At 50.9% G+C, this 23,532-nt stretch overlaps 1 protein-coding gene and 1 pseudogene across 8 annotated transcripts in view; one reads left to right on the plus strand and one right to left on the minus strand.

Annotated features, from left to right (window-relative positions):
- LOC147419794 (uncharacterized) overlaps positions 1–23,532 on the minus strand; it is a 111,887-nt gene that overhangs the window by 84,041 nt on the left and 4,314 nt on the right. For all 8 annotated transcript variants that reach the window (XR_015187156.1, XR_015187157.1, XM_086506028.1 and 5 more), the window contains exon 2: positions 7,064–7,296. Coding sequence is in view for 6 of the 8 variants with exons in the window: in XM_086506028.1 (XP_086362154.1) it covers positions 7,064–7,155 (92 nt within the window). In the remaining 2 variants the exon portion in view is untranslated. The remainder of the gene's footprint in view (positions 1–7,063; positions 7,297–23,532) is intronic.
- LOC147419795 (uncharacterized) lies at positions 20,707–23,058 on the plus strand (annotated as a pseudogene).

A 23,532-nucleotide genomic window follows, 5' to 3' on the forward strand; every position in this document is an offset into this window, starting at 1 on the left:
TCCTGGGCGGTCTACAGAAGAGAAAGGGTCCCTCCATAGCCACTCACCAGGATCCCAGTGTACTCGTGCCAGTGGACAACACTCCCAAGCCCATAGCCTCCAGTGTCCAGTCTCAAGAGCTGCTGGATCAGGGTCTATGACGCAAGTCCTCCCACAGATGCCCCCGACTCGGATCCTCTGGAAATAGCACTCTGCTACCTGCGGGGCCTCTACTGCAACTCGCTGTAATCGTCCCCCACCCTGAAGCTCAAAGAACAAGGCTGGGACAGTCTCTGAGCAGGCCCTGATTGAAATGAGAACCTCCAGTCGTGTGAAGGCTCCCATCCACTGGGGTGCTATTGCCTCGAGAAGCGTGAGCCACTCAGCTGGAACTGACTCTGAGATGTCCTGACACATGCTCTGCACCCCTCTCATGCCCTCTAGCTGGACACCCTGCACCTCCTCAGACAAACCTGTGAACTCAAGCCAGTCACCTCGAGAACGCGCTGGACCTGCTGCCATGGGACCCCAAGAAACATGAGGCCGACTCCCAACCAAGTGGCCTCTCTGAGTGCTAACCATCGGGTTCTAGACGAGGGGCTGCCGTAGGCGCTCCTCCGTGCACGTCAGCTGTCTCTGCTCTAGGCCACGCCGTAAGAGCTCCCAAGATCGAAGCAGACTCACAGCGAATCGGTCCTCCGGTCTCCTGCTCAAACCAACTCGGCGCAACTCTGTAAAGATCCATCTGGTCGAAGCTTGCCAAGGGCCTCCTGACTGAGGCACCCTGGCACGAAGCCTCTGCAGCAAGAACTCCTTCCAGGGCTCCTCGCCTGGAAGAAGTCCTCTGACGACGAACTTCCCAAGAAGGGCTCTGCTCTGCTATGCTGGATCAATGATCCCAAGCCCTCCCTGAGAACAAGGAAGTGTGATGACCGACCAAGCCACCTTGGCTCGGGCAATCTGAGTGTCACAACCTGACCAAAGGAAGTTCCTGATCAGCCTCTCTACCTGGCTGATACAAGACCTCGAGAAGATCCAGCAAGAAGTGATGTACCACGTAGTCGCCAACAACACCTGGTTGGCAACTACTACTCTACCAGCCAGCGAAAGTCGTGCTGAGCTCCAATGTAACAGCTTTCTCCTGATGGACAGGAGAAGAGGAGCAATCTACTGCTCGGGGGACAAGTCCAAACCAACCTAACAACCCAAGTACCGAACTGCAGTCCCTGGAGGAATCCACCTGAAACCCTCTCCTGGCATCCAATCTGGCACAGGAGCACTGCCAACCGAGAAAGCCACTGTCTTTCTCCTGTTGATCAGTGCGCCCGATGCACAGCAGAAGGTGTCCAAAGCCTGCTCACATCTGTGTAGATTGGCCTCCTGGCCCTCTAAGTACAAGGCTGAGTCGTCGGCAAACTCAGCGTCCAGAAGCTCATCTCCCCGTATAGGGAGTGCTAAGCCCCTCAGACCAACCTGCTGTGACACCAAAAATCTGCTCATCGCCTCCGCATAGAACAGAAAGAGATACGGGGCAAGAGGACAACCCTGTCTGACAGATCGTGTGAGCATGAAGCGCTCACCTCTACCTCCTCCCAAAAGCACCTGACTGTGAGCCTGTCTGTACAAAGCTGACACCCCTCTGATCCAAGCATCTGAGAAACCCATCCTGCGTAGAGTGCCCTCTAGAAAGTCCAATCAACTCTCTCGTATGCCTTCTCAAAATCGAGAAGAAGAATCACAAGGTCCTCCCCACGGAGCCGTGCCAGGGCAGAAGCCTCCCAGAAAGTGAAGATGTTGTCAAGGATACTGCGTTCCTTGACAAAACCTGTTTGAGTCCCATGTATAAGGCTCTCCAAAAGTGGCTGAATCCTCAAACTCAGAGCCTTGGCAAGAATTTTGTAGGCTGAGTTAAGGATGGTGATGGGGTGCCACTGTCGAATCTCATCCAAGGAGCCACCCTCCTTTGGAATGAGGTAAATCAAGCCCTCACTCATGCTATCCGGCATCACTCCCGTGTGCAGAATGTACTGAAAGGCACTACAAAGATCTAGGCCAAGCAGGTCCCAGTACTCCAAGAAGAAACTGGGAGTCAGCCCATTCTCACCTGGACAGCTACCACGAGGTAGGGCCCTAAGAGCCGTGTGCAGCTCCTCAAGCTGAAGAGACATCTCTAGTCCCTTACGCATCTCCTCCGTCACAAGACAAGGCATCTGTGCCCAAACCTGCTCTCTACATGCATCTTGCCGCTCTGACTGGGGCTCAGCCAACAGTAACTCACGGTAAAAGTCAGTAGCAACTGCACGCATATCCTCTGGCTCACAAACAACTGACCCATCGGGTCTCCTCAACTGATTGACCTTGGCATGCGAGTGCCGAGGTCCCACTGTCTCAAAAAAAGCACCTGTCACTCTGTCACCCACCTGAGTCCACTGAGATGCCTGTCGGTGAAAGGCAAACTCATGACGCCTCTCCTCTGTGCAAGCAAGCTCCAGTCGAGCCTGCTGTAATTGCTCCTCCAACCATGGACTGTCTGGATGCTGCTCCTGCATCCTCTGTAGTGAAGCAATGCCTCGTCTAAGACGCTGCTCCTCCTATCTCACTGCAACCCGTCGAGCCAGAGACTCCAGGAGAAAAAAGTGGCTAAGCGGAGCTAGGCCTAAGGCCACTCTGTCTGCAGGTAGAGCCTGGTTGTCCATGCCCTCTGTCCAAAGAGCCTCTACCCTCTCTCTGAGTGCTGAGTCCAACAAGACCCGCTCTGGGATGCGAAGCATCGTGCTCCCACTCCTCTGCCTGTCTGCCACTGTGAGGATCACTGGTGCACGGTCCGAGAAGGATGTCCCTGCCAGGATGCCCACTGATCCCCCCAAGTCACTGAAGTGGTCACTAGTGTAGAAGCGATCTATCCGCGATAGATTCACTCCACCCACTCTGCGGTCCGACCTAGAGAAGGCAAGACTCTCTGGAGGCCTCACAAAGCCAGAGTGCTGCCATGTATCCGAGACCCTCAAAGTCATACACAACCTCTCCCAAGCTGCTAACTCGACTCCATGCACAGTCGCATGGCTGCCTCCAATCCTGTCAGAAGGGTCCTCCAACATGTTGAAGTCCCCCCCTACACACCAATGGTCAGCCTGTGGCAAAGACTCAAGAATCTATGACCAAAACTCTGCACGAGCACTCGCCACATTGGGCGCATAGATGTTCAGGAAGCCCACAAGGCCACCCTGAACCTGCATAGTAATCCACTGAGCCCTGCCTGGCACAATAATCCCTCTGCCCACAATGGCGTGATGCAATGAGTCCGCAATAGTCATACATACCCCACCATGGATGCCTCCAGGTCCAAAAGCAGCTGACCAAAAGGTATCATATCGTCCATGCAAAATCTGACCACATCGCCGAATGCGGCTCTCAGACAGATGGTGCTCCTGTAGCATAAGGAGATCAATCTCTCCTCCCACAAGGCAACGCTGAAGCTCCTGACGCAATCGGCCCCGCTGTCGCTGAAACTGGGGCCCACCTAGTCCCTGCACGTTCCACGAGACGATCCTCATGGGGAGCGAGAGAGAACAGATGCTGCCGCAGCAGCAAGACAGGCTATCTTCGAGGCTAGCTTGGATGGGGAGTAATCCACATGCGAGCGTCCTCTAGATAGGCGAGACTGTAGTGAGTGCCTTGTCCAAGCCCAAGCAGAGCGAGCCGTGCGTAAAGCAACCTCCTCTGTCCAGAAGTCCTCATGAATGTATACATAGCAAGGCAAACACTGCGTATCAGCAAAAAAGTACACCACAATGTGCCTACATCCTGCTGAGTCTGGGGGTGTCACCGCAAACTTGGCCAGTGGCCACAACGTCTGCAGTAAATCTGTAACTCCAAGTTCTCCCATGTGGTGAGAGAACTCGAGAACCTGTGTATGCAACCATCCCACCACTGAGTCGAGAAACCACTCTGTCTCGGTCCTACCACAGAGGGGGAAGGAGAAACCAACTGCTGAGTCCGAGGCCTCTGTCCCCCTAGCGGCGAGGAACAAAGCATGGACCCTGAAGCAGGCTGCCTCCTGGTCTGTTGCGGAATCGCCGAGAAAGCGAGTGAACCCGTAGTCGAAGAAATCCCAGCGGCGTCGGAGGTCAATGCTCGTCAGACCACGAGGGATAGCTACAAGGGAAGATGTCTGAATCTGCAAAGGGGGCCGCAAGAAGGGCTGACCCTCTCTCGCTAGGCGACTCGTGCCAAAGGCGCTGCCAAGAGATCTCCTAGCCGCTGGCGAGGGACCAGTCTCCTGAGTCGACTGTGGAACTGGAGCAGGAGGGGGGGGTAAGGAGCTCGAGGGGGTGGGGGGGAGGAAAAGCGGGGTGGGGCGAAAGAGGTAGAGGGGCGAGGTGGGGAGTGGACGGGAGCAAAGGGCGGGGGGGGGGGATGAGGAGGAGGAGGGGAACTCTGAAGGGGGGGCGGCTGGCGAGGGTGAAGCGGAGGTGGAGGCTAGCGTAGGGGGCTCCTCCTGCTCAAGAGGACCAAAGAGGTTCCCACAGCTGCTGAGTAGGCACCTGAGGGCCACTCTGAGTGTCAGGCCGTCGCTGTGGCCCCTGGAGTCGACGGCCACGGGCCTGCTGCCACCCGTCCTCCCCTGGAGCCCCAGGCTTGGAGGGTGACTCTGAATCTGTGCGATGTGCCGCTGGCTGTGGCTGCGGCCCAGCCTTGGCAAGCTGGGGCTAAGGCTGAGGTGCAGGTCGTGGCCTCCTCCGTGGACACGCCTTCGCTAGGTGGCCCATCTGTCTGCAAATGAAGCACTGGTTCGGAAGACCCGAGTAATCCACACTCTATCTAAACCAACCCCCACTCACCCGAGGCAAAAGGATGACCTTCAGGAGCGTGTGGGTATCTCTGACCAAAACTCGAACTAAGGGGATGCCAGCCGCCTTGGCAGCTACTGATGCTGCCGTACGAGGTGTCTCCAGGACAGTCCTGATGGCGGAGCCAATCCTGGAGAGAAGTGGTAGGTACTCCCTCCGTAAACCCGGAAAGCAGACTGAGATGGGAATGTCTGCCTCCTCTACTAGCACATCCGAAGTCGGGTCAAAACCATGTCGCCACTGTCGAAAGTGGGCGCGTGATGCTCGGATGGCCAATGGACTCATAGCAATGACCTTGGAAGCCATCTCGGAGGTCTCGAACTCGATCTGGTAGTACCCCCGTCCGAGAATCTGGACATCCAAGATCTTGCCACCTCTGCGAGAAGGCGGGCCTGGAGAAGGTCACGCAGCTCTCCTCTGCTGGGTCGGGTGCCGAGAATCTTGCAAATGACCGAGGTCGCCTGCAAACGCTCTACCTCTGCGGCTAGGCTCGCTTGCTCTGTCGGTGAAAGAGCAAGTCGAATGGTGGGCTCAGCGGTGTCGGGCGAGGGGGCTTCGGAGGAGTCCCTCTGGGGTGGAGCATGAGCCTCCATTAGTGTCTGCTGCTCTGAAGGAGAAGGGCGGACGAGAAGGCTAACGCTTGAGAGCTCGGCAAGGAGAAACCAACTGAGAATCCACTGCCAGGCAATTCAAACGAGGCCTTGGGGGGGGGGGGGGGGGGGGGGGGGGGGGGGGGGGGGGGGGGGGGGTGCGTGAGGATAAGGGGCTGGAGCGGCGAGGGCAGCGAACAAGAGGGGGGGCAGCGGGCGGGGCTGCACTCTGGCTGGGCTGCGCGCAGGCTGGGTGTAAGCTCAGCAGCGCGCGCGGACAGACAGCGCGCAGGCAGGGGGCAGCGCGAGGGCGAGGGCAAAGGGGGGGCTATGGCGCAGGGGAGCAGGAGCAGGCGTGGGGGGAGGGGAACGCGCAGGAGCAGCAACGAGCCGGGCAACTTCAGAAGATCCCTTGAAGCCCTCGCTTGCCTTCGGGACCACAACAGATTTTCTATTGATTTCTCTTTGGTAATGCACTTCTATCATGAAAATGTCAGAAGCTGAACACCGCTGCCTTTCCTTCTACTGAGGTTGAAGCTGAACACTGTTGCCTTTCCTTCTTGACACTGCGTCTAAAGCTTTATGGCTTTGACATATTTTGGATCATCTTGCTAGGGCACCTTCATCTCCTACGACAATTTATTCAGATTCTCAGACTGCTATTACTCTTGCCGATCATCATGGTGCGCGTGGACGAACTAAACACATCGATGCTCATTATCACTTTCTTTTGAATCACATTAAGGATGGTCGTCTCGGGTTGGAGTATTTTCCCACCATCGACAATCTTGGAGATCTTCTCACCAACCCTCTACCTCAACCTAGACTTGGATTCACTTCTTCAACAATGGAGTTGGACCTCTGATCTGACGTTGAAGAGGGTATTGGAGATATGTCATCATCATACGGTGGCATTTTGGCTGTAGAGAACATTGGCCTTGCATATGCATTTTTAGCCCACTTAATCCATCATTATTGTCCCATTATTATTCATCTGACCCTTTAGTGGTCCGATTGTCCCATTTCTAGATGATGTGGCACATTTACTAGCAATTATGCCATGTATCACTATTGTGATGATGTGGTAGCTTTGTAGAATGCAAGAATCAGCCCTAAACTGGGCTGTTTTCTGCACAGCATGACACAGTCCACTATGTCTCATGCACAACATGTCACTATCTCATCCTTTTATAAATACCAAGATGGTGTCAAGCTCCCACCCATGCCCTCCATCAATAATATATATTTTGATGAAATAGAAACATGTACATCATCCAGGAGAGAGATGCAAAATAGTCAAGCTGGGATCATGAAGCTAGCTGGGTGTTGAAAACAATCAAATAGGTACCTCCATTACTGATGTATTGTATTTGCAGCATAAATCCCAATCACTTGAAATGTCCTCCAGTCCTTACATCTCCCATTCGCCAACAATTACCAAATTAACTCACTTAAGTCGACATCATGAATGCAAAGAGGTGTATCATGCATAACCATGGCCTACTGTCTTCAAGATAAGGTTGTTGCTACACTGAAATTATGGAAATGAACTGCACACACTACGTCTCCAAATGAGGCCCAGCAGTAATCTTGATCTGGCGGGATGAATTTTTTGTAAAAAGTTGTGGTGTGCATAGAAATTACCTGTGCCTCTTTGCTGTAACCTTTGCATTCTTTATTCTTCTGAGCTCCACACTTGATCTCATGCATCCTTCAAAAACTTGCTCATAGCCCATTATCTGAGCTGGTAGCCTTTGTTATGACTTTTTTTGGGAAGGCACAAACTTCCAGCTCAATCCACAAAATTTGAGCAGAAGCTTTGGTTGAACAGAAATTTCCTCAGAGATTTGTATAAACTTAAATGAGCTCCCCTGCTCCTGCATTTAATAATAATTCAAGAGCTCATTTCATTCCTTTTTGGGTGCGCCAAGTAACTCTACAAATTATTTATGACTAGATCAAGCAATTAGAACCATTATAATAGAGTTGAGTTGTCATAAATGATTTCTTGAAGATTCTGTAAACTGAAAACATTAAAAACAACATGTTTAAATAGATTTCAAGACCGCAAGCAAGTTATGTTCCATCCACTTTATGTTTCCCTTGGCCAAACACCCACTTCTCACTCCCTCCACCCGCCGGGGGGGGGCGGCAAACTCACACTCCTAACACATTGTGATACACCTGTACTCCCTAACTGCCACATGCACCCTGGCTTTGTGTACCATGTGGACCTTCTTCAGATCTTAGCCATGCACCTTTGTAATATGTTTCCAAGAATGCATATCCACGCAAATCCATTAGATCTGTGTCTCCAGAGGACAACCCTTTTTCGTAAAAATGATTGTATAATGTGTCACAGCATTATGTTCACCTTCGAGATGCTTTCACTCCTAGTCTTGCCGAGTGGCCTATTTTTAAAGAAGAGTTCCGACCAACTTATGGGACCCCGTCCGATGGGGCCCAAGTGACCTAAAGATGTTAAAATAAAGCAGGACCAGCGCACACACACACAAGCTTATTTACGTTTTAGTTGATGACGTGGCAGCACTATAAATCTCCGAATTTTGCGCTGATTGTTGACATGGCAGCCTATACGGATTTTCGGATTTTACGCTGACCTGCTGATGTGGCAGCCTAAATGGATTTCCGTTATTTACGCTGGGCACTTCTCAGCGCCAGCTTTTGGGACCAATTGCTTTTGAGTTTGACTGCTTTTTATGTAACTGCTTTTGAGGCCAAGGGCCTTTAAATGTGCAAAGGGCTCATTCTCTGGCATGCTTCAATACGAAAAATGCAGAGGGTGGAGTACTCGCATCGCACTGAGTTCAAGTAATATAAAGAAATACCAAAAGGGACACAAAGGTTTGGGGCCAACACTCTTTGGGGTGGAACTTCGCCACTCCCCGTGTCATCTCTTTCTTTCAGTTCAGTTGTTATAGAAGTGCTTAAAGTTGTTCAGGTTGTTCTTTTCCGTTGCCACGTGTTGCCCGTCTTATGACAGTCGTCATCATCGTCGTCAACATCATTGTCATCGTCGAGTACCACAGCATCTAGAAGCATTGTACCAGACTTTGTGCAATCTAAAGCAAATACCTCTCTAGCAATAGAGACGGGGGCCCTTCTAGGAGAGTTTGGGACCCCATCTGGTCACGTGACACATCCCAACCCTATGTGTCCGTGGACAAGCTACACCATAGGAGGGTTCAGTCACTTCAGTCAAGTCTAGATTAGCAGTGATCTGGCACTTTTGTGAGTCTATTCATAGACCGTGCATGCCCAGTCACTTAGCATAGATCATATACTCCCGTTGCACACACCATGATCATCGGAATTCCCATCAGAATCCATTAGCATCAGTTAGGGAATTTTCCAGTGCATTTAGCCTATTTTCCTATTTTTGGTTATTTTCACTTATTATTTTTAAGTGACTTTCCAACAAAAGTAGGTAGGGCAATTTTGCTAAGTTAATATATAAGCAAACCCAACTTAGCACTTTCTAGCAGAAGAGGCAGCAGGAGCTTCCCGCTCAACAGGCAACTTCTCAGCAGTACCCCCCTCAGCATCAAGATCCATCACCATCCTAGGCCATCCTTGGCGTTTTTCCTGCGACCAACCACCCTCAGGCCTTAGTGTTTTCAGCATTCACTAACGGTATGCAACATCAGCAGTTCCAGCATTTTCAAACCTCAGCAGATCAGCGTTTTTGACATCAGCCATTAGCGTTTTTATTCCCAGCAGGCCAGCGTTCTGGCAAGGAGGCAGAACCAGCCAGCGTTTTGGTTTTCAGCCCTCAACCGTCTCAGATTCACAGCGTCTTCAGCGTCATACACAGTAGCAGAACCACCCCCAGTTGGTTGCAGATGCTCCCCCATTTTCAGCCATAAAAACGCAGAATTCAGCATATAGAAAAGTAGCAGATCAGACCCCATTGAGTTGCAGAAGTCCCCCCAACTTTAGCCCAAGAAAACGCAGCGAAAACAGTCATTTTCAGCCACCGAAACAGTCCTCGAATTCAGCGATTAGAAGATCACAGATTTCAGCCATAGAGCCGTCGTCGTCAACACCGTCGTCGTCATCGGCATAGTCCCATTGCATATGCATTGTACACCTTTGTGCAATCAAAGTACACCATTCTCGCCGACGAGTGGGGCCTTCGGAGGAGGGTTTTACAACCTCTCGGTGTCGTATCTTGTCACGTGACACATCCCAACCCTATGTGTCCGTGGACAAACTACACCACAGCAGGGTTCAGTCAAGTCAAGTCAAGTTTAGATTAGCAATGATCTGGCACTTTTGTGAGTCTATTCGTAGACCGTGCATGTCCAGTCACTTAGCATAGATGCATATCCTCCGGTTGCACACAGCATGATCATCGGAATTCCCATCAAAATCCATTCGCATCAGTTAGGGGAATTTTCCAGTGCATTTAGCCTATTTTCCTATTTATTGGTATTTTCACTTATTATTTTTAAGTGACTTTCCAACAAAAGTAGGTAGGGCAATTTTGCTAAGTTAATATATAAGCAAACCCAAGTTAGCACTTTCTGGCAGAAGAGGCAGCAGGAGCACCTTGCTCAACAGGCAACTTCTCAGCAAGACCAACCCCCGCGACTACTCTGGCGTTTTCTCCACAGAAGACCTAGCGTTTTTGCATCAGATCATTCTTGGCGATTTGTGCACAGCAGATCAGCCCCGGCATCATCACGACACAGCAAATCAGCCTAGCGTTTTTGCATTTGCAGAACCCCGGCGACAGAAGGACCAATTTCAGCCCCTGGCGTTTTTGGATTTCAGCAGCAAATTAAGACCAGCATCATTCACCTAAAGTGTAGCAGATTCAGCCCGTAAAGACCATCAGTTTTCAGCCCTAAGAAACCTCATTTTTCAGCCATAACAACGCAGCCAAAACAATCATTTTCAGCCACCGAAACAATCCCAAAGTTCAACGAATAGAAGAACTCAGATTTCAGCCATCAAGTCGTCGTCATCGGCATAGTCCCATTGCATCAATCCTTTGCATACGCATTGTACACCTTTGTGCAATCAAGACATAGACCACTCTCGCCGACGAGAGTGGGGCCTTCGGAGGAGGGTTTTACAACCTCTCGGGTGTCGTATCTCCTCTCTCTCCTTCTCTCAGTCTCATTCACTTGCACGCGCAAGCCACTCACTTTGTTCGTGACCACAGCACTCTATAAGACGGAAAGCTTTCTTTCCCTAAGAACTAAAAGGAACCTTGAGCAATAAAGATCACTAAACTTGAGAAAATACAACATTCATTCCGCTGCACCTAACATTGGTATCAGAGCTTTGACAGTGTTCTGCATTACTCAAGGAAAGAACCACAAGAACCACAAGAATTTTTTTGCTTGTTGCGATCGCACGAACCCAAGTTCGCTTGGGCGCGGCGATTCCTAATCGTTTTGTTGAAGAGTGACAGGAATCCCAAGAAAGAAGGGCTTGTCCAGCCTCCCCTTGTGTCTCTTTTCACTCATTGAGAGCGGACCGTGCACTTAGCGGCCGGCCAATCGACGTGAGGTGGGAAAAAGCAACCTTGGTGTGAGCGCAAGGCCGCCAAGGGGTGCGCCCGCAGAAAAGGGTAGAACTCGGGTGAAGAGAAGATCCTTCTCCAACGCGATTTACAAGCGAAAGAAAACCTCAAGAACCCAAGAACCCAAGATCCTCAAGAACCTCAAGAACCCTAGATTCTCACGAATCAAGGACCTCAAGACCCTCAAGAACCCAAGTTCCTCGTGAACTTAAGAAACCAAGCCCCTCAAGAACCCAAGTTCCTCGTGAACTTAAGAACCCAAGACCCCAAGAACCCACAAGAATCCACGACTTCAGAATGATCATCACTCGAAGCGGATTGGATACTTCGCTTGGAAGTGATGAGCACTCTCCATAAGACGGAAAGCTCTCTCTTTCCCTAAGAACTGAAAGGAACCTTGAGCAATAAAGATCACTAATCTTGAGAAAATACAACATTCATTCCACTGCACCTTACATATGGTGTTCTCTCTCTCTCTCTCTCTCTCTCTCTCTCTCTCTCTCTCTCTCTCTCTCTCTCTCTCTCTCTCTCTCTCTCTCTCTTTTTTGAAAAAATCAGGGTTGTATATTATTGAGTACAATATAATCCCCAGCGGATGCCAAAATAGCCTATCACGTGGGGTGTACAAGCTGAATGTAAGGAGGAGAGCCACTATAGTGACTACTCGACTAGAACAATCTCATGGTGATCGTTGTGATGAGTGGAGGAGAAACCACCGAGGAGGGGCATAATGCCACGTAATCTGGCCACCTGTCAGTGTGAAGAAGAGTGGGGATCAGGCCCAATGCCGAAGGAAGGCAAATCGGCGAGCCTCCGCTGCTCGAGATGTACCTGAGGAAGAATCCCACTGCCAAATCAGGGTGTCAATGATGTCCAGCCAAGTGGCAGTGAGGGTATCCTGAAGTAGCTGTGGAGCCGCACTTAGAATGTGAAGACAACGAGCTCTCCAAACATTCCATAGTGTAATACTAGTGATGACTGAAAAAACTTCATCACGTGTCTGAGAATCCCCCTGCCAAGCAATCTGTGGTAGCATAGCCAAAGTCCCTCGCCAATAACCAGTCGAGGTAAGCATGAAGGTTGGATGTGTGTCGGAGCCCTCGTAGAAAAGGTGCGGGCCGGGCATCTGCATCAACCATGAGACAGATCCCCAAGTGAGAAATCCATGTTGAACATCTGCTCTGCTAAGTAAAAAGCAAACTGCAAGCCACACTACATGGGAAGCTGAGCATGACCAAAGACAGTGTGCAGGTGACTCAAGTAGTTGCAAAGGACAGCGAGTACATAACGGATCATGACCCATAGTAGCTAGCCAAGTCCCAACTGGAAGTCCCGCATGTACAATCATCCACATGAAAAAAGAAATACGACGAGCCGCATGTAAATCCCAGATGGAGGACCAAAACTGCTGCAGATAGGCATGAGAGAGGCCTGAATGTAACCAGAAACACATACAAGTGGGCTGCTCTAGTTTCTGTCTCATCAATGCTAACCTTCCAATCCTGATAGTGTACTCAAAGAATGATACAGGTGCACCGGTGGGGTCAGAGTGAGGCCAATGCCACTCTCCTGGGTCCCAATAAAGCTGAGATAGGACACGACCCTCCCACACCCAAAGCCTCCAAAGTGCAGCATCAACGGAAGCGAAACGGGGGTCAACACAACGACGCTTCCCGCGGGAGCCAACTACTCGTATGGCCTCCCATCGAGCGTCGGGGGAGACAAGGTGCAGAGAGGTGGCATCATATGTCAATCTAGTATGAATCCCCTGAGAGTAGTCAGTATCAACTGTGAACAGCATGGTGTCTAAACGAACTAATAAGACAGTGCTCTGAGCAAAGAGGCCTTCCCAGCCACAATGGGGAGGCATCTGAACCGTGCCTCGCATGACTGCATCCCACTGTGAAGGAACGGCAGAATCAATCTCAAGCAGTTTGTCTGTCACCCCGCGACCAATGTCATAATGTTCTGCCACAAAATCTGCATCCAACATACGTGTCTCATGAAACAACCGCATAGAGGCAGCAGGGCCAGTGTCCCAAGCAGCCGAGTCAATGTGAGTCCTCTCTCCAAGCTGACGGGGTGGATTAACCGAAGAGTCAAGAACTGCAGCATTCCAAATGAGAGGCTTGCGCTCAATCTCCTCACGACATGAGGGAGGTGAGCGTATGATAGCCCATCGCATGGAAACCCAAATCTGAAGGAGCGATCGGATGAAGGGTGAGAGGGTGGTGGTGGACAAGGGGGCATCCGTAAAGAGAAAACGATACCCTGTATGCCAAGTATGACCGTCTCTAGTGCCGAGTCATGGAGTCACTGTGCAAAGTGCGGCCTAAAGAAGCATCTTCCAAGGTTCTTGGCCAGGAAAAAGACCCCGAACAATAAGCTTGGTAAGAAGGGCGCGGCTCTGTAACTCTGGATCAATAATGCCAAGGCCTCCCTCTGACCTAGGACGAATAATCGTGGACCAGTGAACTCGAGCACGAGTATCATTAGTCCCATCTGTGCCACTCCATAAAAAGTTCCGCACTAGTCGGCGGAGCTGAGCTATCACACCGGAATGTAACATCCAACAAGAGGCCGTATACCATACTATAGCCAAAATGACCTGGTTGGCGACCAATGCACGGCCAGCCAACGACAGATGACGTGAAGACCAATGGCATAGCTTCCTGCGAATAGACTGTAGTACGGGTGCAAACTGCTACCGTGAGGAAACATCAAATCCAACCTGAAAGCCCAGATATCTGCATGTCTGACCCGGCTGCAGCCATGTGAAACCATTAGCTACCCCCCAAGTAGGTATGTCATCACTGCCAACCAGTAACCCATAGAATTTATGCCAGTTAATGCGTGCACCACTGGCAATGCAAAAAACCTCTAGGGCCTCCCAGCATGGAGTCGAGAGCAGCTAGCAAATAGCACAACATGAGCATAGTGTCATCAGTAAACTCCTGATCGATAAGGTCTGGAGCTGTAGGTACTGGCATGGTCAAGCCACGAAATGCATGACTCTGAGCACGAAGAAAGTCGGACATAGTCTCTCCTACAAACAGATACAGATATGTTGCTCAAGGACATCCCTGACGGACAGATCGAGAAAGCTGAAAATTGCGACTGGCACGGCCACCAATAGTAATAGCACTGCTAGATGTTCTGAAGAGAGCGGAAATGCCTGAGATCCATCTCGAAGGGAAATCCATCCTGGCTAAAGATCCTTCAAGAAAGTCCCACTCAACACAATCGTATGCTTTCTCGAAGTCAAGGATGAAAAAAGCGAGAGGTTCAGAAGATGATATGGCCCACTCTAGTGCCTCATAAAAAGTGAAGATATTATCCAGGATGCATCGATCCATGACAGAGCCTGTCTGAGAAGTATGAATAATATCTGGTAAGAACGACCGCAAGCGATGGCTGATCAGTAACGCTAATATCTTATAGACCGAAGGGAGTAGGGTAATCGGTCTCCACTGTCAGAGCTGAGTGGTGTCTCCCCCCTTCGGAATAAGAGATATGAGACCTGAACAAAGATCCGGATGCATATATCCTGATGCAAAGATGTCCTTACAGCTGCAAAGCAGTGGTATATGTAATACATCCCAATATGTCAAAAAGAAAGCTCTAGTGAGGCCATCCTCTCCTGGACAGGAGGATGGATCAAGACTCTCTATAGCACTATGGAGCTCTGCAAGTGTGAAGGGTGCCAACAAGATCTCTGCCATAGTGTCTGTACAACGGTGTCGAGTGTGATGCCAGATCTACTCACGGGCAAGTAAAACCTCAGTAGTGCATACATCAGCAGTGAACAATGTCTCAAAATAATCTGCAGACATATCAAGAATAACATCAGGATGCATATGTAGTGTCCCCTGAGCATCGCACAAAGTCCGAAGGGTGGTGCCAGAAGGGCGCTCTTTATGCGCAGCGAAGAAGTCTTTATTCATTCGATCACCTTTAGCTATCCAATGAGATACTGAAGCGTGACGAGTGAACTCAAACCTGGCCTCCTGTACGCGACGAATCTCTTCTGTGAGCTCTGTCTGTCTAGCAGCGAGATAAGTATCCTGAGGCCACTCCTCAAGCAGGCACTGAGTGGAACCAAGAGGGATGTGAAGATTAGACTCGCGTACTCTCAACTGACGATGAATAATAGCAGCCTGGTCACGGCAGTAAATACTAGACTAAGTAATGCAATGAGCAAGAAACTCTCTAGGGGGTCCACAATAAGAAGCATCCGTGGACCATAAGTCACGAATCTGCTGCTGCAATACTTGAGTGGTGAGAACATTGTCAGGAATGCGGCAGCCTCGTCTCTGTGCAGAGGATCTAGTGAAGGAGATAAACAATGAGATGGGTAAATGATCTGAGAGGCTGGTCCCTCTCCATATAGTAGTAAATCCGCATAGAGCTGCTGCCCAAGGGCCAATGTAAAAACGATCAAGTCGCTCTAATAATCTCCCTTGCTGTCTCTGAAACCCCCAAGAGTAATGAAGTGTAGCAAGGTGGTGACCAAAAGAGGGTAAGTGCCACGCGTCAACACCATGAATAGCTAGAAGAAATCGATCCCAAGCTGGCTGCTCATCGGGAGAAATGGATGATAGAACTGGAGGTGTGATGGCTCGCCAATCAAAGTCGCTCTCAACGTTGTTGAAGTCACCTCCAACAACCCAAGAGTCTACGGCAGGTAGAACAACAGCCAAGGAGGACCAAAAAGTAGCCCTCTCTCGAGGGGTAGTGGGTGCATAGACTGACATAAAACCAATGATAGATTCCCGAATCCGAATAGAAACATAAACTGCTCTGCCAGCGACAAGGGTACCATGCTGCTGAACTGAGGCCAAGTAACGTGGCCCTACTGAGATGCATACACCGCAACTCTGTCCATAAAGGCCCAGAGCAGGCTCCCAAAAAGTACGGGCGCCCGAGGGCATGAGATTGCCAAAGGGAGTGGCAATCTTATGCTCCTGTACTAGTAATATATCCAAAGTGCCCACTACATGAGCGTGTAAATCTCTGCGAAGTAAAAGCTTACGGGAACCTTTTACCCGAGAAGTCTGTAAACCATTAGCATTCCAAGAAACTACATGTAAATCCATAGACTGCATGAAAGAGTTTGTAGAGCATCTGACTAACTGTGCATCTTCTTGGAGGCAGCTGGGCCATCCAAGGGGTGAGCTTCAGGCGGTAGGAAAGCAACCCACAAGCCCTCTCTAAGATATGGTGTCTCATTGCACCAACTGCGGACCTCAGCTTGTTTACATTGCATTACCGATGTTGCAGCTTTGACACCCCAAATGCGCAGACATAGGAAGCACCACATCTGAGGATACATGAATGACCATAGGCAATGAATAGCAAGCATAAACATCAATCCACTCCATAGCACCAATACATGAAGGGTAATGACGAGACAAAACATCAGGAGCGGAAGTAGACAACCATAAATGAATCTGAGCCATAGTTTGTGCATGCACAAAATGTAGAACCTGATCCTTGGACCATTCCTGAGCAACGTGGAATGGAAGGAAAAAGGAATGGGTAGGCTGAGAGCGACTGCCTATTAAAGAGGGAACACAACCTCTCTTGTGATGCATGAGGTAGAGCTGCACCCGCAATGGTCCTTCTGAGTCACCGCACATCTCAGCCCGATGAGTGCCCCAGGAAAGAGGGCAGGAGCTGAGAAAACTGCGTGGGACGTAAGTAAGAGCTGCTGAGGGAGGGGGAGGACCAGAAGGTGGAGGGGGGAGAGTAAGGGCGAGAGGAAGAGGAGGAGAAGGGAGAGGTAGTAGCGGTGAATGATCCATCTGCATGGGAACAGGGAAGAGGGGAAGGAGCGGGCGGGGGAACTGCAGGTGAAGGAGGAGCTGGTAGCAGAGGTAAGTGATCCTGTGGCGAGGAAGAAGAATGGAGAGGAGATGCAGGGGGTAAGGGGGTGGTGGAAACTTGAGAGGGAGCAGGAGAGGTAACACTGGGGGCTGGCTGCGTTGTTGGTTGCTGACGAGGACGGAAGGAATGATTACGACCCACTCTCTGCCATGCTACCTCAGTGGGAGCTGAAGCGGAGGGAGGAACATGGAGGGTCGGAGCTCGAGGAGCACCTGTAGGCTGCTGAGGTGCTCGAGTAGTAGTAGGAGGAACCGGTTGTTGACACTGACCACGTGGCTGAGCATGAGTGCCACGAGCCGACTATTGTTGCCGCCGATGGCGCGGCAGGGTGGGGCAATCTCGCGCCAAGTGTCCCATCTCGTGACAGCGTAGGCACTGTCCTGGGCGGCCAGTGACTACCATTCGGAGAGAGTAGTCTCGATCGCGCACAGCCACAGTAACTGTATCTGGTAATGAAGTATCCCCAAACACCAAGACCTGAATGCGAGGTGGTCCAGATGAGAAGATGCAGGATCCTGGAACTATCGTGCCAAAATGAGCAGCAATCATCTGAAGGAGATGCTCATCAATAAAATGGAGAGGCATATCCGGGAAGGAGAGCGTCAGAGGGAATCTGGGAATAAGGTGTCGACTGTCAAACTCCTCAGTGGAAAACTTGGGATACCACCTCGTCAAGTATATCATCCTGCGAGATCAGAGAGTATCGGAGAGCGAGCCAGGAGAGCTGAGGCAGTGGCAGGATCTGAAAGACGTACCATGAATATGCCCCTGCCAAGGAATGTAAGCTCCGAGATCCATCCCTGAGTAGTGCCCAATGCAGTCTTACACCAATCACGTATAGAAGATCGAGGTGGAGACTGTCCAATCATTCGGCCAACCAAGGCATGCTGAGCCAAGTGTTGTACTTTGGAGTCAATGCGTGTCAACAGGTCGCCAGTGCAGTCCACGCGACTGGCAAGTGGTGATGGAGCGTCGTGTGTAGCACTCGAGACCGGCAAGCCACCATGAAGAATGGGCGAGACTGGCAAACGGTAAAAGCAAGACCCGAAGTGAAGCTTGGACTCTCTCTCTCTCTCTCTCTCTCTCTCTCGTGCTGGTCTGCCCCCTGTCGGGCCACGCGCAGGTCTTCCCCTGTCAGGCCAGGTCGCCCTGCGCGCGCAGCCCCTTCTACGCGCCTAAGCTACTGCTTGGGTTTTTTTTCGCTCAACTGCTTAGTCTTGCTTCGCGCGACTGAACCTGTTCCCACTACTGCCCGCAAGGCCCTGCCCATCAACAGTACGGCGCCCAGCCTGTCTGCGCAACTGAACCCGTCAACAGTCATTTACCAGAAACCCTGTTTTACCCGTCAGCAATCAACAGATACCCAGCATATCGCCTGTTCCCCTGCCGCTGCTCGTCATTTATACCAATGGGCCTCACCCTTTGAGCCACTCCCCTTGAACCGTCCTGAATCCGACCCGGCTATGGTAAAAGGGGCCACAAAGGACGACATGGCCAAGATGGAGGACAAGCTACACGCCACGATTAAAGAAAACAAGAAATTGACCGACTCCGCCATCACCAATATCATCAACCGCCTCTCCAAACTTGAGAAGGAAGTAGAAGTCTTGAACAAAGAGAAAGAAGAATGGGCAAGGGTGAAGGAAGCTAAAGAAGAGGAAAAAAAGAGAGCTTGAGGGATGGAAGAAAGCCCAAGAAGGATGGAAGGAGGAGAAGGAAGAGATGCATGAGCAAATGGCCATCCTCAAGGCCTCAATCGCATCCCTTACCCCCGAGGAAGGGGAAATCAACAATGACACAAAGGAGGCCATCAAAGAAGAACTCACTAAAGCCCTTACCGAGAGCTTGGAAGACAAGCTCAAAGCCACGAAGGAGGGATGGGTAGAAGTGGTCAAAAAGAACCTCAAGAAAGAAGCGAAAGAGGACGCCCACAAGGAAGAAGCTTTCCTTGTGCACACCACCCTTGAAGAGGAGAAGATGCGGAATGCCCGTCGCCTCAATATACGAGTCACCGGCATTGAAGACGGGAAGGAATCCACCCCCGAGAAAGATGGTAAAACCTTATGCAACACACTTGGCTACAAAATAGAAAACCCAACCCCCTTCACCAAAGCTTTGCGAGCCGGCAAAGACCTCACCAAGAAGAGGCCTCTTATACTCCAATTCCCATCGGAAGAGGCACGCACCCTTTGCATCCAAAAGAGGGTAATCCTACGAGGTCTCACGGGCCCCCCTATCTACTTAGATGATGACCTCACAAAAATGCAAGTGGAGCATAGAAGAGCATGCATGCCTCGGATCCAACAAGCGCGCAATGAAGGAAAACGAGCCTCCTATCATGACGGCCAGGTCATCATCGATGGCAAGGCCGTAGCATAGGAACTCGCGGCCTACGGGAAACTATATGAGGAGATGCACATAGCAATTTGGAACTGCAATGGCTCTTTGTGGACACACCCAGGGAGATTGGAGGAGGTGATGCATAACACAGACATCATTCTCCTCACAGAGACACATGAGAGCTCAGAGAGAGGTCTACCTCAAGTACAGGACTATCAGTGGGAGTCTACACACAAGAAGTGCACACGGCACAACACCACTAGAGGATCTGGCGGAGTAGCAATCCTCTACCGCCGCTTGCTACATAGCAGGATACGGATAGTAGCTCGTGACCCAGGAGCACGCTACATGTGGGTGCGGACTGAGCTCTCTCAGGAACACATTCTCTACATTGCCATTTGCTACTTTGCACCCAGTGGTTCTAGATTCGCACAGACGGGCGGAGGAGAGACAGATGAGGCTCATACACAGGGCGGGGAGGAGGAGAATGATACACTTTCACCATATGCATGTCTCAGGGAGGAGATCATGGAATACTCCAGGCTAGGAGAAGTTTTCCTCACGGGAGATTCAATGCAAGGACACAGAGTAGACAGTGTGACATCTACGACTTTGACGACCCAGAGCTACTCTCCACCATGGAGAACACAGAGGCAAAGAGGACTTCCAAAGACACCACCACACCGACACCATACGGGCGACATCTACTTCGTTTGGGATCACAGCACCGTCTCGTTATTTACAACGGGATGGCACAATGGCCATCATCTGGAGGCCTGACTTGCATACCACCATCAGTACCCAACGGCGGCAGTACAGTGGACTACATCATCGGCTTCAGAGAGGCAGCTCACCTCCTCACATCCTTCACCATCCCCCCATTACCTATTGGGGCTGACCATGCATATCTTGCTCTCTCTTTCACTGGCTCACCCATCTCGAACACACCACCTACACTCACACCACCATACATTTCACACATGAGCTAGCCAGAGTTTACTCATCACATGTCTACGAGGGGATCTACACTCTCGACCCAAATACACCACTCTCTACACTCACTAGCCAGCTTTCCGCAATTCTACACACCTCGGCCCTCAGCTGCTTTCCACATACTACCCACACTGGTAGACCTCCACCCTCTGGGACGATGCCCCAGAACCGGTGGTACGATGAGGAGTGTAGGGATCTATACAAGCAACTACGGGCTCGACGAGCCTTGGAGGAGATCACTGAGAGCGAGGTCAAGCGACAGATGAAGGCCATCACACGCAGTAAACGGCGGGCCTTCGAAGAGGCGCAGGAGCTTGAGCTATACCATCTTCTCATGAGTACTGACTGTGCCACCGCATGGAGGATTCTCAGAGAGCCACGCCCCACCACCCCCTTGGAGGATCCTTAGATTTGGCATGACTACGCCGAGCGCCTATACCAGATACCTGGGCAGCCACTGATCCCGGAGCCATCCGACCCCCGGCCTACCACCTCGACTTTCTTCACATCTAGTATGGTGAAGAGGGCTATTCGACGCCTCCAGCATGGCCGCTCAGCCGACCACACTAGACTACAGAGTGAGCACCTCATCTATGCAGCAGACACCCTCTCCCCCTTGATAGCACGTCTCTTCAACCGCGCTTTGGTTGAGGGACTACCAGAGGAGTGGACGATGCACAACATCGTGCCTATCCACAAATCAAGTGACACCTTGGACCCAGGGAACTACAGGACTATCATGATTGGCCACACATTGGCCAAACTATATGGAGCAATTCTTGAGGCAGAGCTCAGCACATACGCAGAGGCATCAGGGCTACGCGCACCAGGACAGGCAGGGTTTCGACGCACTTTCTCGACCATCGACCACATCTTCGTGCTTCGCTGCCTGATCGACAGAGCGAAAGCACAAAAGAGACAACTCTACTGCTCCTTTGTGGATTTCCGCAAGGCTTTTGACACTATCCCTAGAGAGAGACTCTTTCAACGTCTCCAGGAGCTACAGATAGCATCTAAGATGATATGGGCCATTCATTCTTTGTATGCACAGGTCATAGGCAGAGTGCGGTGCCCAGGTGGAGTATCGGACCCCATTGCTAGCACCATTGGTGTGAAGCAAGGATGCCCCCTCTCCCCGACCCTATTTGGCCTCTATATCGACGAGATAGCAAACTACATCCTACGAGCAGGCGGGGCGGGCTCCGACTTGGCAGGTACACCAGTCCATATGCTCTATGCAGATGATATTATTCTAGTTTCTGAGACACAGGAGGGACTACAGAGCCACCTACACGCCTTGGATGATTTCTGCACACATAGAGGGCTCACAGTGAACCTTGGCAAGACCAAGGTCATGATTTTCCACACCTCCAGGACAGTCCGAAGTAGAGCAGTGCTCATTGTAGCAAGTGGACAAGTTGAGGTAGTTGATTCATATGTATACTTGGGGGTGACTTTCACTGGCACCACTGGCAGATTTTCCATGACCCAGGCAGCCAGAGACCGGCTTACACGAGGATATGCAGCACTGGCCACCTTAGAGCGCAGATGCCACCAGGCCCACTTCCAAGAGCCCCGTACCAAGGGGTGGCTTTTTGACACTAGTTACACCTGCCATGATGTACGCTGCCGCAGTATGGGCACAAGGGCTACCAGCATCTCTCTGGACACAGATAGAGCGCCCACAGATCATTATGATTTCTCGTTTGCTCCATAGCAAACCATCAGTACCACACGACATCATCAGAGCAGAGCTAGCGGCACCCCCAATGCTAGTAGAAGCCCTCTTCCAGATAGTTTGCTTCATCCAGCGCATGCGAGAGCTGCCACCAGACAGACTCACCCGCAAAGCTTTCGAGGCATCGATACAGCTACACGAGGAGGGGGACGCCAGAGCATGGTACTCGCAGGTCACAGAGTGGTTCACATCACATGGCCTAGACATCACAGACTTGCCTCCTTTTCAATATGATCCCGACTCCCCACACATACGCCTCTCACACCATGAGAGGAATAGAGTTCTCAGACAGGATCTCTAGCAGCTATACATCAGAGAGACATGGATCACACCCAGAGAGACTCTTCCTACAAAGAGGCGGTACTACAGAGACCACTTCCTGACAATCCTAGCATATGGGTTCATCCAGAGACCGAGGTACATGGATGTCTACATGCCGCACAAAGCACGGGTCGCCATTGGACAGCTTAGAGTATCATCACACCAGCTAGAGATTGAGGCAGGGAGAGCTGCACATGTCCCCAGAGTAGAGAGGATATGCAGACTTTGCACAGCAGACATTGAGAGTGAGGAGCATTTTGTATGCAGATGCAGAGCATATGAGGAGATCAGAGGCAGATACCCGACCTTGTTTGCAGATCAGCCCACCTTACATCAGATTCTTGAGTCTAGAGACCAGCGACAATTCGGCCGCTTCCTCATAGAGGCACAGCAGCACAGGGACTCTCTCCTTCAGACATCATCAGTCGTGAGAGACGAGCGCCAGACACAGCTCACAGACTTCTTCCAGAGGGACAAAGTAGTACCACCATCCCAAACTACTCAGAGAGGAGTGACTCTACAACAGGCTGAGGAGGTCCGAACTCGCAGGCGTCCATGTCCCCACGGACGTAGGGCACCCCGACTTCACCAGAGAGAGAGATCCAGGAGATTCAGGAGCGCTACTACAGATCTCTAGAGGAGAGACGCATCCGGGTTTTGCAGACCCAGCCGCCATCCTACGGGGATTGTTCACACCTCACCCACCCATGCATCATGTCTTACACCCTGATTACGGGACTGGATGGAGCTAAAGATATGATAGCACTTTCTCTCATGATTGTATATACCCCAGCATATAGGATTGCATTTTTTCCCTGGTTTAGAGCTCCACCCCCCCTACCCTTGTACCACCTCCCTTCTCTCCCAGTCATTACACAAGATAGCTATTTTTTGCTTTGTACCTTTTATCCTTCACACGATATCCAGAGGACACTTACCCCCATGTACTTTGATTTGTCTCATAGGCCGATTTCGGCCTCTTATGGACGTTAAAAAATCTCTCTCTCTCTCTCTCTCTCTCTCTCTCTCTCTCTCTCTCTCTCTCTTTTGGAAAAATCAGGGCTGTATATTACTGAGTACAATAGAATCCCCAACGGATGCCAAAATAGCCTGTCACGTGGGGTGTACAAGCTGAATGTAAGGATGAGAGCCACTATAGTGACAACTCGACTAGTACAATCTCATGGTGGTCTGTGTGATGAGTGGAGGAGAAACCACTCAGGAGGCGCATAATGCCATGTAATCTGTCCACCTGTAAGTGTGAAGAAGAGTGGAGATCTT

Source organism: Adiantum capillus-veneris, chromosome 29 (genome assembly GCF_014529385.1).
Source record: "Adiantum capillus-veneris isolate H3 chromosome 29, ASM1452938v2, whole genome shotgun sequence".
In the NCBI taxonomy this organism is placed as follows: domain Eukaryota; kingdom Viridiplantae; phylum Streptophyta; class Polypodiopsida; order Polypodiales; family Pteridaceae; genus Adiantum; species Adiantum capillus-veneris.